This window comes from Neoarius graeffei, chromosome 17, assembly GCF_027579695.1.
Source record: "Neoarius graeffei isolate fNeoGra1 chromosome 17, fNeoGra1.pri, whole genome shotgun sequence".
NCBI classification, from domain to species: domain Eukaryota; kingdom Metazoa; phylum Chordata; class Actinopteri; order Siluriformes; family Ariidae; genus Neoarius; species Neoarius graeffei.
The window spans coordinates 57,876,974-57,894,092 of record NC_083585.1 but is presented as its reverse complement, the minus strand read 5'-3'; the positions used below and the strand labels follow the sequence as shown (position 1 = coordinate 57,894,092).

Here is a 17,119-nt window from a genome sequence, read left to right as displayed (position 1 = left end):
GCCGGAATTATGGATACTAACCTGAAGTTGATTATTTTCCTCTAATAGCAATGGTTTATTCCTTTTATACCACAGCTATTTGTCGACTAGTACAGTTTTCATTGTGTTGAAGTACAACAACGTTGTGGAACATCTGCAGAACTAGTTAGTTCAGGTTCTCACTGACATTACAGCTATGAATTAGTTGTTCCTTCACCCACCTTCGTTTTACTCTCTTGAAGTTGTTAATAATAATAATAATAATAATAATAATAATAATAATAATAATAATAATGATTCTCCCGAAGACTTTCCAATATTGAAAAAGTAAGTTAGAGATTTACATCTGACTGATACAAAACTGACACCGGAGACTCCTTCCACAAATGTTAAATAAAACTTGATTATATGATTGGGTTTTTTTTGTTTGTTTGTTTTTTTAATTGTTACTTCTGCCAGCTTTGTGAGAGGTTATGTTTTCAGCTCCATTTGTTTTTTTTTTTTTCCTCAACGTAACTCAAAACGTAGTGAACGGATTTGGATTAAATTTGGTGGAAAGGTGAGCCATGGGCCAAGGAACTATTGATTAGATTTTGATGCAAATCTGAATATGTATGTGGATCCAGAATCCAGATCCAGGATTTTTCAGTCTGTTCCCAAGGTTACTCAAAAAGTAGTGAACGGATTTGGATGAAATTTGGTAGAAAGGAGAGCCATGGGCCAAAGAACAATCGATGAGATTTTGTGCAGATCTGAATATATATGTGGATCCAGAATCCAGGTATATGTATTCAGATCCAGGATTTTTCAGTCTGTTCCCAACGCAACTCAAAAAGTAGTGAACGGATTTGGATGAAATTTGGTGGAAGGGAGAGCTATGGGCCAAGAAACAATTGATTAGATTTTGATGCAAATCCGAATACGTTTGTTGATCCAGAATCTAGATATGTATGTGAATTCAGGATTTTTTTTTTTTTTTTGCCTGTTCCCAATGTAACTCAAAAAGTTGCGAACATATTTGGATGAAATTTGGTAGACAGCTTTAGTATTATCCTAGGTTCAAGTGATTTGATTTTGATGTTGATAACATGTGGCTTGGTGGAGTTGCCCTTCTAGTTAAATTTGTTATTAGGTGAGCATTCACAATACAAGTCCTTGTGCAAGCTGTTAGTGCAGAAACAGAAATGTAACAGAAAGAGTGCATTAAAATAAATCTGTAATTTGTAGCTTTACTACTATTAGAGCTGATCTTATAGAAAATTAACCAATAGCTTCTGACCAATCAGAATTAACAATTTGGCAGCACTATTGTACTGTATGATGCTATTCTGGATGAAAGTGCTTCCCTTTGGGAGATTATACACCAGGTGGCTTACCTCAACATTTAATTATTTTAAAGAGCTGACAAACATTAGTTGAGTAATAAATCAGTGATTAAACCTAATAAAATCTTAAACTGGGATTAATTCTGAGAGTCCTGCATTATGAAAAACTAAACAGCAACAATGTTTGTTTTGAGATCAATCCTTATAGCAATACTTAACAGAAAAGCTGTTATTTAAAAGAAAATCACCTGCTGCCATTTTGGAAATGTAAACCACTTCAAATGTAAAATTAAATTAACCCCGACTGAAATTGAATTCAGGATTAAACACGGTTATTAAACACGGTTATTGATAAGCTAAAGCCTGATTATTGTTTCTACTGAATGAATCAATAAACTTTTATCCATGTTAAAGCGTATTGCTTGCTGATGTAATCCCAAAATAAAGAAGTAAGCAAGTAAATTAATCAAATTAATAATTAATTCCAAATATTGTATTGCGATTAATTTTTAAAAGTAAATTTCTACTGAAGGCCAAGCACAATCCTCTTTTTTATATATATATATATATATATATATATATATATATATATATATATATATATACACACACACACACACACAACCATTCAAAAGTTTGGGGTCACCCAGACAATTTTGTGTTTTCCATGAAAAGTCACACTTTTATTTACCACCATAAGTTGTAAAATGAATAGAAAATATAGTCAAGACATTTTTCTGGCCATTTTGAGCATTTAATCGACCCCACAAATGTGATGCTCCAGAAACTCAATCTGCTCAAAGGAAGGTCAGTTTTATAGCTTCTCTAAAGAGCTCAACTGTTTTCAGCTGTGCTAACATGATTGTACAAGGGTTTTCTAATCATCCATTAGCCTTCTGAGGCAATGAGCAAACACATTGTACCATTAGAACACTGGAGTGAGAGTTGCTGGAAATGGGCCTCTATACACCTATGGAGATATTGCACCAAAAACCAGACATTTGCAGCTAGAATAGTCATTTAGCACATTAGCAATGTATAGAGTGGATTTCTGATTAGTTTAAAGTGATCTTCATTGAAAAGAACAGTGCTTTTCTTTCAAAAATAAGGACATTTCAAAGGAATGGTAGTGTGTGTGTGTATATATATATATATATAATATATATATATATATATATATATATATATATATATATATATATATAGGTAGTTCTTCCGTAAAGGAATTACATTCACAGCAAAATGTGGTAACTTTTTTTTTTTTTAGTTCCAGTACTCAAGAAAATGGTATTAAATAAAAAGTTCACACTATGTGTGGAGTATCTTTTGACCCTTAAAAAGCATAGAAAAATTGGTTATGTTTAACTCTGAACACAAAACATTTTATGAGGAAAGAAAAGTCAGGAACGGAATGACGTCAGAAAAAACTCGTTTCATTTCTTAAAATTCACACCAAGATTTCCCTGAAGCGGCATTGCTATAGTGGGGGTGATGATTTTTAAATATGGTTTTCAGTACATTTTGCCTTGGATTCCATACTTTAGCAACATCACTGAGCTGACAACTTAAGGCAGTTTTAATAATTTTGGCCTCTCTGCTGAAGAACTGCCCATATTTTTTTGTGTGTGTTTATTTATTTAGGAATTCATACAATCATATGACATGTAAAGTCATTCACTTAGATAAGCTAATGGAAAGTTTTTCTGTTGCAACTGGAGTTAAACAGGGCTGTCTGCTATCCCCCTTCCTATTCCTGTTGGCAATTGATTGGATCATGAGGGAAACAGAAGGAAAGAGGAATGGAATACCATGGACCCTTTGGCATCAATTGGATGACTTGGACTACGCAGACGACATAGTTTTAATTTCTAGTAACAGGGCAATTCCATGTAAATGTCAACCTCACCATGCAAAAATAAAGCAACATGTAATACATCAAAACCACTCCCAGAGATCTCACCTAGGCCTGTATTTTACAGGTGTGAATAAGTTGAACCAATTTGTAACCAACCTAATATGTCACTGTCAGTCTTTCTTTCTTATAATGTAAACCCCAAGCTAAAATCAACTTTGATCATGTACAATTCTATATTATTGCCACAAGCCACAGAAATGTATGCTAAAATCCACAAAACAGCAAAACAATAGCCATCCTAAATATGATTTAAGAACTTTGATAGTTTTAGCTGATATTTAGTTTTTTTCAAAGGGTTATGGTGGTTAAATTGCTGATTTTCTAAACATACGCCATGTCTATTTCAGACGCGTCACATCCATAACGGAATTTCGTCACATCCATAACGCTGACTTTTCCTTCCGAAACTCTGCATGAAATACAAAATATTTTAAACAAAGATTTTTTAATATTCACCTTGGACCCCTCTATCAAATGGATATCTCCATTTCGACATGAGGTTACAATTTCACAGAGTTTGATAAAAATGTACAGTCACCCAAGAAAAGTGATACTTTTTCTGTCACATCCATAACGCATCTTTTATTGGCATTTTCTGGCATGCCCTAGATGTACTATGGGAATTGTTCTTGTTCTATCACTTCTCCAGTATGGTACAGCCTTAAAATATGCAACACCTGTTTAAATACTGGGAGACAATAAAACATGCACTGGCTCATTTGTTGCCATTTTGAGTTCAAGTGTCACGTCCATAACGCTGGAATTGCTCAACAACAAATAAATGCAGGGCAAGTCATCTCTCCTGTTGACCACGTCAATGAAACTTGGCCAAAAGCCAAACACAGTAAAAATTAAACTGATGAAGGTAAATTGGAAGGACAGACAGCCAATAACAATGATGGATGACATCATGGAAGAAGTGAACTCCTTTATGTATCTTGGAAGTGTCGTAAAATTTAGATGGAGGAACGGATGAGGATGTTAAAAGAAGGATTAGCAAAGCCAGAATAGTCTTCAACAATCTGAGGAACATCTGGGCAGCAAAGGTGCTCTCTCTAAAAATTACCAAGTTAAAGATTTTTGAATCGAAATGTTAAATCCGTCCTCTTGTATGGAGCAGAGACTTGGAGAATGACCAAAGCTATGCTTGGGAAAATTTTAAAAAAAAATCATTAATTATTGTCTGAGGAGAATAATGAATGTTAGATGGTCAGATAGAACGAAGAACTATGGGAATTAACCAATCAGCAACCAGTAGAGATGCAAATCCAGAAGAAAAAGTGGAGCTGGATAGGACGTATACTCAGGAAGTCGCCAAAGAACACCAGTAAGCAAGTTTTAAAATGGAATCCACAAGGAAAAGAGGTTGTTCTAAAAACACCTGGAGGAGAGGCACTGAAGGCGAAATGAAAGCCAGGGATTATTCATGGTCAACATGAGAGAAAACAGCACAGAATAGAACGAGATGGAAAGTTCTTGTTGGTGGCCTATGCTCCTAGGGAGCAAATGGCTTAAATAAAAGGTATATACATATATACACAGTTCTGTGCAAAAGTCTTAGGCACATGTAAAGAAATGCTGTCGACCAAAAATAGCTTAAAAATAATGAAATGAAATGTTTCAACATTAAAAAAATACAATTAACAGTCAGCAGTAAACCATAAGAAATGAAACGAAGTCAATATTTGGTGTGAGACGACCTTTTGCTTTAAAAAATTAAATAAAATAGTAGTCTCAGGTCCAGTGAGTGCAGTTTTATGCGGAAATGAGCTGTAGGTTTTACTGAGCATCTTACAGAACCAGCTACGGTTCTGGGCGTCAAGGTGGTGTAGTGGTTAGCATGGTCGCCTCACAACAAGAAAGTTCTGGGTTCAAACCCAACGGCCGGCAAGGGCCTTTCTGTGTGGAGTTTGCGTGTTCTCCCCGTGTCTGCGTGGGTTTCCTCTGGGTGCTCCGGTTTCCTCCACAGTCCAAAGACATGCGGTTAGGTTAATATGGGACGGCTTTGGGCTGAGGTGCCCTTGAGTGAGGCACCGAACTCCCAACTGCTCCCCGGGTGCTGTTAGCATGGCTGCCCACTGCTCTGGGTATGTGTGTGTGCTCACTGCTTCAGATGGGTTAAATGCAGAGAGGAAATTTCACAAGTTGTGCTTTCTTTCTTTCTTTAGTTCTTCTGGACCCTTTGACTCTCACACTTGCTTCTTCATTTTGTCCCAAAACCCAGTAGCCTTCATGATGTTTTCTTTTTTCATCTGAAAAGTGCTCTCTTATGAAATATGCTGCTCAGATACAAACTTTTTTTTTTCCTGTAACATTAAAGCTAGACTGCCTTTCAGATTTAAGTGTAGGTAGGTCATAAAAATAATTTTCCCCGACACCCAATTATTTTTGTTTAGTGGACTGAAAGCTACTGAATTCAAATCACAGACTTCCAATTTTATTCTTTTTTTAAATAGAACAATTAATGAATTTAGGGCCACATGGCCCTAAACAGGAGAGAAAAATGGAGGACGTGAGTGTGCGAATGAAACATGAAAGACCAACTACAGTAACAGAAAGCGAGAAGAAAAGACGTTATGTTATATACGAAGGAAAGGAAACGCAGACCCAAACTAATAAATATGGGCGCTCAGCGAGCACCTCGGTGTGATCAGCTGTTCGTTTAGCGACAGAATGATGGAACTGTCAGTGCACGCTCAAAGGGAAACCTGTAGATGGCAGTAATGCAACACTGTGGATGCCAGCTGCTGTAAAACCCAAAAGAAGAAGAAGGTGGTAAACCTGCGCATGCGCACACGGACTTCCTCTGTCTGCTTGACTGCGCAAAGCGAGCGATTTCATGCACGTTATTAGCTTTAATCCCCTCAAATTAAATAACTTCCCAGCCACAGAACAGAACGGCCTGATATTTTGTGAGATATTACAGAAAATGACCACATTTCTGAGGGAACTAAATTTCACCGACTTTATGAAATCAAAAGGCCGTCTAGCTTTAATTTTGTGTTGGGAAATGAACGTTTGGAACTCTAAAATGTTTTTGGACTGACTCGATAATGTCGAAGTCATAAAATAGAAATCAATAACAAAGTTTGTATGGAAGAAAAAAAAAAAAAAAAAAAGCAGGGTGCCTAAGACTTTTGCACAGTGATGTATAATGTTTTAAGAGGATTGTGCCTGGGCTTTAGCAGAAACTTACTTTTAAAAAGTATAAAAAGTCTGATAATCACAGACTGTTCTGTTATTATACCATAAATTTTCCCCCACTAATGAATTATCTCCTGTTATATTTTAAATAGTGCTGTCAAGCGATTAAAATATTTAATCGCGATTAATGTCGCGACTGTCATAGTTAACTCGTGATTAATCGCAATTTAATCGCACATTTTTGTCACATGAAAAACCATCGTAATTCTCTTATCAGCATGAAAAAGTAAATGGGCTTGCTCACCGTTCGAACTACGGGGGTACTCGGGGGATCCGAGATCCCCTGAAACAGACATGAGATCCCTTGAAAACATGATTTGGGAAATGTTGGGGGGTCTCTAAAATATTGGCAAAATGATGTTTATTGACATAGCAATCGTGTGTCGGAAGCATTTGCATATCCGAAGTGAGCGCGCGATGGAGATCCGCGCTCTGAGACAAGTGCAAGCACCCCAACCCCCCCCCAAGGGAAAAAAGGGACCCCCCGAAAATATTGGCATAGTTCGAACACTGGTTGTACCAATGTTTTTTTTTATTTTTTTATTGCAGAGCATAACACGTCTTGTCACAGCCACTGCAAAGTGGGGCTGGAGCCACCGATGGGAAAACGAAACCTAAGCCAAGCACCGTGGCTCTTCGGGGGAGGGCAGAGGACTCTGGCTGTGCGGGGCGTGGCATTACAGTCTAGCTGCTATCGTTTTTCTAAGCAAAGTCTCTGTTCCAAGTTCCTGGCAGTTTCAAAAGCTTATGAAAAACCTACATCATGTCACAGAGCGTTAATCTCGCGATAAAAAAATTATCGCCGTTAAAATCGAGTCAAGTTAACGCGTTAATAACGCGACATTTTTGACAGCACTAGTTTTAAATAACTTGAATGTTGAATTAGTGTTTGTCATTCTCACCATATCTGCTGAATATTTTTTCAACCAGCCGAGCCACCGGTCGTCTCCGAGGGCTGTGTAGTGCTTCATCAGAGCTGCACTGTGTCCTTGAGGATGCTGGATTGGTTTTCAGTGTCAGCTCTGTGTACATATCCACACATCTCTCTGGAAAGAAATATGGCAATCACTCAGAATGAGGAAAAAGGATACAGTTTTGTAGGAAAACACGCCGCCTTGTGGACAGAGTGACGCACCTCCCTGTGTCTTTGCAGCAATTTCACGTGAATACTCAGATATTTTGTGTTCAAGTTCAGTTTGAAATTGCTGACAGGATTGTAACCATCCAGATATATTCACCATCCGGACCGTCTCAGGAAGCTGGAGCTCGGACTGGGAAGGAAATCAGAAATCAGCCAGTGTTTATTTTATTCAAATATATTAAAACCAAAGTGCCTATTCGGAGTAAAGGTAAACCTTACCATGTTAAAAGATGGAGCTCTTGTTCTGTAATACATCACAGGACCATAAAATCCTTCAATGCCTCGAATAAATTCACCTCCACCAACTACAAAATATCCGTCTGTATCATCCATCTTTACTGTCGTATTAAACCTGGTCAAACAAAAACAGAAAATTTATTCACATGTTCAGTCACAAGATTTAAATAAACAACAGAATATATGTCCAAAAAGAGGCGTTATCAACTAAAATATCTATATTTCACCATGTTTTAATATTTTATATATGACACAGACCATGTGGATCTCTGCCGTGGAGCATTTTCGGTGTTGCATGATAAACAACCAAACAAATAAATACTACAACTAGAACGGCGGCTACAATTATTGACACCTTAACGATCTTTTGGCTGTTGCAAAAGCAGAAAAGACTTTCAATACATAAATTGTGCATGAATAATTACTCAAACTTCCACTGGGGGGGGAAAAAAAAAAAAAAAAAGGAGTTGATTCCCGATTACTTGGCGTACCAGATCATGTGACACCGTTCCACAATTATCGACATCCAGATGATTATTTATTCAAAAAATAAAAAAATAAAAATAGGTATGTGGTATTAAGTTAACAAAACAGTTTTTATTTAAAATTTGTTTTACACAGACTTATACAGTATTTAGTTCAAAATATCTCATCTCATCTCATTATCTCTAGCCGCTTTATCCTGTTCTACAGGGTCGCAGGCAAGCTGGAGCCTATCCCAGCTGACTACGGGCGAAAGGCGGGGTACACCCTGGACAAGTCGCCAGGTCATCACAGGGCTGACACATAGACACAGACAACCATTCACACTCACATTCACACCTACGCTCAATTTAGAGTCACCAGTTAACCTAACCTGCATGTCTTTGGACTGTGGGGGAAACCGGAGCACCCGGAGGAAACCCACGCGGACACGGGGAGAACATGCAAACTCCACACAGAAAGCCCTCGCCGGCCCCGGGGCTCGAACCCGGACCTTCTTGCTGTGAGGCGACAGCGTTAACCACTACACCACCGTGCCGCCGCAGTTCAAAATATATTTTATATAAATTTACGTAAATGAGGAAGCAATTGTAATGTTTGTAAACAAATGAACTGATAATGTTTAACCTGCGTCAGAAAATCTTTTTGTTCCACTTTCTAAGTATTTTTGTAGGTCACATTTTGTTCATCATTCGTTGTTCTTTGTATTAATTTCTAGTTTTGTCGTTTACCAATAAATATCAACAAGCAATTGACCTTGTAACCACATGAACATCCAGGTCAAAGGTCGCATATCATTCCTCGAATCAAAATATAAAATGTCTGCTGATATTGTAATATGTGGTCGATATTTACAACAAACTGCACAAAAAATATTTTCTGAATGGAATCGAAAAATCTGAATAGTTCAAACATGTAACTTTATATCTGCTCAGAATTTAATTCTGGTTTAATTTTATTTATTGCAATCGGATTCCAAATACTCGATAAACATTCCATTCTGTTATGAATCAGAAAAAAATATATTATAAATCAGAGCACTTTTATTTTTTTAAAGTACTTCATCTACTTCAACAATGTTACACAAAGATGGATCCATAACAGTTGTAAATGTCACTTAATTCCACAGCGTGTCGATAACGGTGGACACCGGTGAAAGTGATCACTATTATCGACACCTCACGTGACTTCTCAAATGCGCGTTTAGATACAAAATGGCGCCTGTCAAATGAAAGAGTCAGAAACAAAGTAGGTTTCGACGAGGAGATCATGAAATATCAGCGAATTTGATCAGTAAAAACATGTCCATGATCTTTCCACCATGCTCACCTGCGATGATAACGTCTGGGTTTTCATCAAATTGCTGATCGTGCTAAAAAAAATTCCATCTCAGGTAACGAGCTGCGTCATCAGACGACAAGATCAAAGGGCGAGGCGGGTCTTCAGGTTGATTAATTAACCAATAATAACTGTTGGAACTGGAACTCAGCTTTGTAAAATTGTTTTTTTATTGGTAAATCTGAAAATTTGTCGATAATTATGGACTGTCGATAATTGTAGCCGCCGCTCCACTAAGAAGAATACATTTTAAGAATGCAATGTAACCACTCATATATCATCTATCCATCCATCATCTATTCTTCGTGTGCATGCGACGTCATGCTTATTTTCCAAACCGGAAGTCCGCCATGTTGGATGATAACAATCCAATTGAAGTGTGAGCTGCTTCAACGCTTTGTGATTTTCTTTTGATTTCATTGCCTTTGAAGAAAGACAATGCCTACTTTGTGTGCGGGATATAATCGTGGTAATAATGCTACTCGTGACAAAGAGAAATGGTTCTTCAGAAAGAAATCCCAAAATAATTAAAAACGGTGACAAAACAGATGAAGAACTGTCCTGAGAATGCCGGCGCTGTGGTTGAAACAAGCATACTGTACATACATCGTAAGGACTTGACTGAGGAAAAAGCTAATTATACCCGCGTGTGCGCGCGTTGACCACATTCTATCTGGTAGGAGTTAATTGCTAATTAAAGCGATGTTTTCTACTGATTAAATTGAACTTTTGAGCTTTAACTTGAACACGCTTTTATCTGCTTTTCACCTTGCAGGAGCACCAGCAAACCTACGAGATAAAACAAATCCAGATTGGGCACCGACACTCAAATTAAGACACGATGAGATCAAGATGAAAAATCATCTCGCGGGATCAAGAAGCAACAGGATTAACAAGATCAACTGTGAGCTACTGCTCACTTACAGTATGTATCCCCCCATTCTCGCTTATATCAGAACGCAAGCGATTGAAGGAATAAGACACTTATTATGAATGTTGACGTCAACAAATAATGAACCCTGAAACGAGTAAGTAAAGAGCAGTGTCTATCCCCAGGGATTTCAAACAGTAGAGTAGAGTGGGGGGGGGGAAAGCCCCCCTTAAGGAAAATTCAGTTTTTCTCCAAGTTGAAATGAACCATGTGTTTAGTTTTATCATAGTTTTTGACAACAGTGACATGAACAATAATGCCACCTAAAGTTTGCCTAAAGTTGATACTTATTTTTTTTTTTTTTTAACAAAAACAAACATTGTGCCAAGGGGGCCTTTTACCCCCCCCCCAGTGGGGTAAAAGGCCCCCTGATAGTGGAGCAGATAACTAAAAAAAATCCTTCAAATGGTGACACAAGCATGAAATTTTGCACAGATACCCTCCTGGATATACTCTTTCAGATTAGGATCCTGTCCACGTGAAAATTCAAGATGGCGACCTTTTTTCAAGATGGCCGCCATCAGTATCTGGCAATCTCACACCGAGACCATATATCTGTTGAAATAAACATGCTTTTTCCATTTAAATGAACTTTAAATCATGGGATTGTGATCATGAACTGTTTCCCACAATCTACCATGTCATTCAAGATTTAAACAAAGAAGACCTCCAAGTCCAACCTAAACTATTGGAGCTAGGACAGCCCAGCTCTGCCTGCTCCGTATCCAGCCACAGACCAGCAGTGGCACTGGGCACAGCCCAGTTATCATGGGGCCACCAAACCAGGTGAACCTGGCTCCAACCCCAGAGAAAATAAAGAAGAGAAGAAAATGTTGTTCTATTATGCGCAATCAGCGAAGATATCCAACAAAAAAAAAATTAATTGCATTGAACTGCATTGAAAAGAAAGCAACAGGATTCAATTTGTTTTACTTACAGTGACATCTATAACTTCTATGTTATCTTATCTCGTATCTGTTACTGCCCTCTAGTGTTATCTTAATATCTACATTAGGAATACTGTTACACAATCTTATACATATAACTATAAAACACTTATGACTCTCTAAATGGTACAGGGCCCAATTACCTCTCTGATATGTTGCAGCGGCCTAACCCAATCAGATCTACCAGATCGCAACAGAAAAATTTACTATTAAAACCAGTTGTTAAAACAAAGTGTGGTGAAGCAGCTTTTAGCTACTATGCAGTGCAGCTATGGAACCAACTGCCAGAGGACATTAAAAATGCTCCTGCTGTTGGCAGCTTCAAATCTAGGTTAAAGACCAAGTTGTTCTCAGATGCTTTCTGTTAAATAATTAATATTTTTTACATTTTTTATAATCTTTACTTTCTCTGTATGTTTTAAATTTACTTTAATTTTATTCTATTTTATTCCGATGGTTTCTTTTTCTTTTTCTCCTTTTTTCTTTTTGGCATTTTATTATTTTATTTCTACTATTGTTTAATTCTTATTATTTTCTTTTAATTCTTTTAATTAATTGTTTTAGATTAAAAATAAAATTATTTTATGTAATTTTATTTCTCTATTGTTTACTGTTTTTGTTTCTGTAAAGCACATTGAACTGCCATTGTGTATGAAATGTGCTATATAAATAAACTTGCCTTGCCTTATGACTAACTTAACTCTAACACTTAACTCTAACACTTAACTCTAACACTTAACTCTAACACTTAACTCTAAACACTTAACTCTAAACACTTATGACTAACTTAACTCTAACTTATTTGCAACTATATAAAAAACCTTTAGGCTGTAGGAAGTCACAATAATCCCAAAAGTGATGGTCTGACAACGCATGCCATCCACCAAAAGACAAACAAAATCAATGCGCAAAATTTATCTACAGTTCACATTTGCAGGAGCAGAGTGCTGTGCACACAAGGCCCAGCCTGAAGCACTTGCATCTACCACGCCAGCTGGTTTTGCAACCACATTTGGTCAGTTGCTCACAGCTCTTGGCTATGGGAGCATTGGCCGTCCAGAAAACGTGCCACTGTTCACCAGACTTCTGCCATCCCCAGTCAGCAGGACTCTCAGGTTCAGGCTGACACAGGGTTGCCTGGCCCCACACACAACCAGCCTGGTAGGCAGCACGCTTGGTATGTTGGAGAAGAGCGGCTTTGGTTGGCGGGATGGCCTCATAAGGTCGTTGTTTCCTGGCAAATAATTCGAGCCATTTTGGGCACCACATTGAAGGCTAACCTTCTTAAATTTATATCAGAGACAATAAAATCTGTAAAATTAGCATATAAGAGCATAAACATGGTTCACTTGGAAAATTAAATTAAGAAAAGAGGGAAAATCACAAAAAATTGTCACATTCGGGCAGCCATCTTGGAAAATGGCAGCCATCTTGAATTTTTGGCGTGGCCAGGACCCTTTTCTAAAAGAGAGGCCATTAAAGCATATTTGTGGAGAATTTCATGCTTGTGTCACCATTTGAAGGATTCTTATGAAATATGCAATTAACCGCTGCACTATGAGGTGGGGCAATAGGCCCCCTCACTCAAAAAAAGCTGTTTGGATAGCAAAAGTGTTTACTTAAGCCTATAATGTGAAAGAAACAAGAAAATATCCCTGAATTAATGAATAGATGCATTATTTTATTATATTTCTCATTTTAATTTCAATATAATTTTGTGTGGATTGAACATGAATTAACAAAGAACAAGTGCATCAATAAATAATGCTAATATTATTATTTTTTTAATATTAAGTTCAAATTACTTGCTTTACTCAATCAGGTAAGTGAGATGTTATTAAAAACTATGTATCTGCTATTCAGAAATGTATGAAATACAGTAATTATGATAAAAGGAAACGATGCCCCCTGGGGGCCATTTACCCCGCCATTAAGGGGGCGTTTTACCCCACAGACTACACTTTTACAAAAAAGGGTCTTACTTTCAAAATGTGATTCAACTTTTTATACCTAATGTATTTTTTTTTTAAACGTACTGACTTGTCTACTCATACCACATACACAGCTGTGATATCTGACGAAATAGCAGCTATCTAAATACAGTTTTACTGATATCTGAAAATTATATCACTGACCATGAAATTTGATCTCTCTCCCCTGCGTTGCTGATATGCGATCCACAGTGGATATTTGTATATCCCCGGTGTCAAGCCAGTCCATATCAACAATAGAAATGTAACTTTGCGCCATCTGGTGGTTATTTTGGGTAAAACAGGCCGGGGCGTATTACCCCACGGGGGCTTTTTCCCCCACTCTACTCTATCCAGGTAAACTGTCATTTTGAAATAGCATTTTGCTTCTTGAAATAGCGTCAAAGTCCACCCTATAGGTTTCGTGAATACATTCACTTGGTAAACAGGAAGTCAATGTGCGACAGACCTGAAAACAGTATACACGGTATAGAACCCCAAGCTGAAGCTCGGTACCAAATATCAAGCAGTTGTGATTTGTAGTTGCTGAGAAAAATGTTACAGAATTTTTTAAGTCCACGTTATACCGTATGTTTCGTAAATACTGGTATATCAAGTCGGTAAACGGGAAGTTGATGTGGGACAGACCTGATAAAGGTATACACGGTATAGAACCCCAAGCTGAAGTTTGGTACCAAGTGGCTATGGTTTGTGGTTGCTGAGAAAAAGGGTGTTTTGGATGGATGGAGATATGGACGGACAGAGGTAAACCAGTATACGCCCCCTCCTTTGGAGCAGGGATATAAAAATAATGAAAGATCTGCCGAGAAAGCCAGATTAGAAGCAGCGCAAACCTTAGAGAGTTTGGATACATAAGGAGAACAATGTGGGTCAACTTTTTTTTTGGTAGAATGAGATCGTTCACGCTGATATCAGGGTATTCAGTCACTGGTAATGAGTCTAAATCCTCTTTATAATCAGACGGCTTTAACATATACGGGTCAAAGCCACAAATTTAAACTTTTTCTCTGAATCTTGACTTGGCAGAGGACTCCAGAGAATCATAATATTTCGAGAAAGTCAGAGATGTGTCACAGTTATTGTTCGCACGAGACAGCATTTTGGATTTGTACATCATACAAATCCAAAATTTGTTTTGTCACGTGGTTGCACACAAAGAATACCACTTATCTGCCAGGATCATGGGGGAAGCTGGAACCAATCCCAGCTGACTTTGGGCAAGAGGCGGTGTTCACCCAGGGCAGGTCTCCCATCTATTACAGGGCTAACATGGAGATGAACAACCATCACACTCACATTCACCTATGGGCAATTTCAAGCTGACCTAATCTGCATGTCTTTGGACTGTAGGAGGAAACCGGAGCACCAGGAGGAAACCCATACAGAAACAAGGAGAACATGCAAACTCCACACAGCAAGACCCCAGTCGATCACAAGGTTCAAACCCAGACCCTTCTTGCCGTGAGGTAACAATGCTAACCACTACACCACCATGCCACAATATACCAACTATAAAACAGCAGATTAGACAAAATGTGCACCATGATATGCCTTCACTGGAGTTCTTCTTCTTTTGGCTGTTCCCATTAGGGGTCTCCACAGCAGATAATGTCCCTCCATCTCCTCCTGTAGCACCAACCATCCTCATGTCCTCCTTCACCACATCCATAAATAAATCTCATCTTTGCTCTTCCGCTTTTCCTTCTACCTGGCAACTTCATCTCCAAGATTTGTGTCCAAACCATCTCAATCTCGCCTCTCCTCTCTCACTTTGTCTCCAATGCCCTGTCCCTCTAATATTCTCATTTCTAATCCTGTCCAACGTTATCCCTCCCAATGAAAATCTCAGCATCTTCAGCTCCATTATCTCCAGTTCACTTCACCTCCTGTCTTCTTGCCTCCAAACCATACAACATCGCTTCTCTTACTACTGTCTTCTACACTTTCCCTTTCTCTCTCGCTGGCAACCTTCTGTCCCAAATCCCTCCTGACCTCCTCCTCTTCTCCATCCATTCCAACCTGCTTGCGCACTCTTCACTTCTCTTCCATACTCACCATTACTTTGTACAGTTAACCCAGATATTTGAACTCATCTGCTTTGACCACCTCTATTTCTATGCCTTCACTGGAGTTATTCGCGCTTTTTATTACTTAACTATCTGCACAAAGATATTTAGTTAAAACACAAGCAAGACCTTTTGTGGTTTTATTTCAATTTCATGTACATTGAAATTGACATTACTTGTCTGTAGATTAACCCCATACAATTCAGTTAACAGTCAATGACGCACCTAACAATAATAGCAACTATGGCTTTAAAAGTCATAGCTCACATTAAAGTACAACTGTGAGCACCGTGAATACAGATAATTAATATATATTACAGCATGACATCCTAAAAAATTAACTTCACGAAGGCAAAAAATAGGGAAGAATACAACATTGTTGTTGTTGTGATGATAAAATGGTTACTAAAGATGAATGTGGTGGTGTTTTGTCTTGACTTGCAAACTCAGAGACACAGTGTTCGCCTGAAAGGGTAATAATTGTATACAAAACACTGTATAGAACAACTGTAGCGAGTTCTCCAAGCATCCTGGAAGACCTTTGCAGCCAACCTACCAACATTCACTATGGTTTGCCCACTAGAGGGCAACAAAACAATGAAATGGAGCCCATGATCCAGAAAACAAACCTTCCTGAAGAAAACCCTCATTAGACACTAGAGTGCTAACTGTAAGAACATCTTGGTGGTGGTCTTCATTGGGTTGTCAGTAAAATAAATACTAAAGGTGATGATACACAGGGCAACTTTTTGGGCAGTGTTGCCAGGCAATTGCGCTTCAACATTTTCCCATTGAGATTGGGCAACATAATTTCTACCCGAACGATTTTGATCATTTTGGGCGACTTTTTAAGATCATCCAATCAGAGGGCTAGCAGTGAATCACATGACCACCTGGGAGCTTCTGAAATTTTCAGCAAAGATAGATGGCGACATCTCCAGCAGTGGAGCGAAGAAAAAGAGAGAGAGACAACTTGTATCTTTTTATGCTAGCAAGTTGTTCTGCATAAACCCAAAGTGGTGAATTAACCTCATCAAACACTTAGAAAACCAACAGACATCTATTTTTATGCTCAGGTTGTAATTAAGAAATCTTTTTTTTTTCAGCAAAGTGTAAACCACCGTTAGCTAACCACCACTCCATAGAGACTGAATGAGATTTAGCTAACTAGCAGTGGTTTTTGCTAATATAGTTAGCTGAAAGTTATCACTCGCGATTTATTCAGTTTTGTTCCAGAACTGATACTTGAGTGAAATAAAGGCTGAAGCCAAGACAAAAATGTTTCAGTGTCCGTCTTTGCAGTGAAGGTCTCCCTGGCAATAGATTTGCTCTTATCTGATTGGTTGTTACCCCAATTAGTTGCCGTGTTTCTCGCCTGGTTGCCCGTTGCCAGTAGCATTGCCCAAAAAGTTGCCTCGTGTATCATCACTGTCAGTAAAAGAGTTTAAACCAGCAGCACTAACCAAACTACAAACATGGCCACTCAGAACTACAATAACCAAGGTTCACAGCGTCCTGTCACCGGCGTATTGAACTCAGCTGTTGCTCATCTCTCAATCAAC

At 38.2% G+C, this 17,119-nt stretch overlaps 1 protein-coding gene across 2 annotated transcripts in view; it reads right to left on the bottom strand.

Annotated features, from left to right (window-relative positions):
* Positions 1-17,119, bottom strand: part of si:dkey-24p1.6 (protein sel-1 homolog 3) — a 58,091-nt gene that overhangs the window by 29,647 nt on the left and 11,325 nt on the right. For both annotated transcript variants that reach the window (XM_060897770.1, XM_060897771.1), the window contains exons 7-9: positions 7,784-7,916; positions 7,559-7,694; positions 7,326-7,469 (exon numbers count right to left, since the gene is read on the bottom strand). In XM_060897770.1, coding sequence (XP_060753753.1) covers positions 7,326-7,469; positions 7,559-7,694; positions 7,784-7,916 — 413 coding nt within the window. The remainder of the gene's footprint in view (positions 1-7,325; positions 7,470-7,558; positions 7,695-7,783; positions 7,917-17,119) is intronic.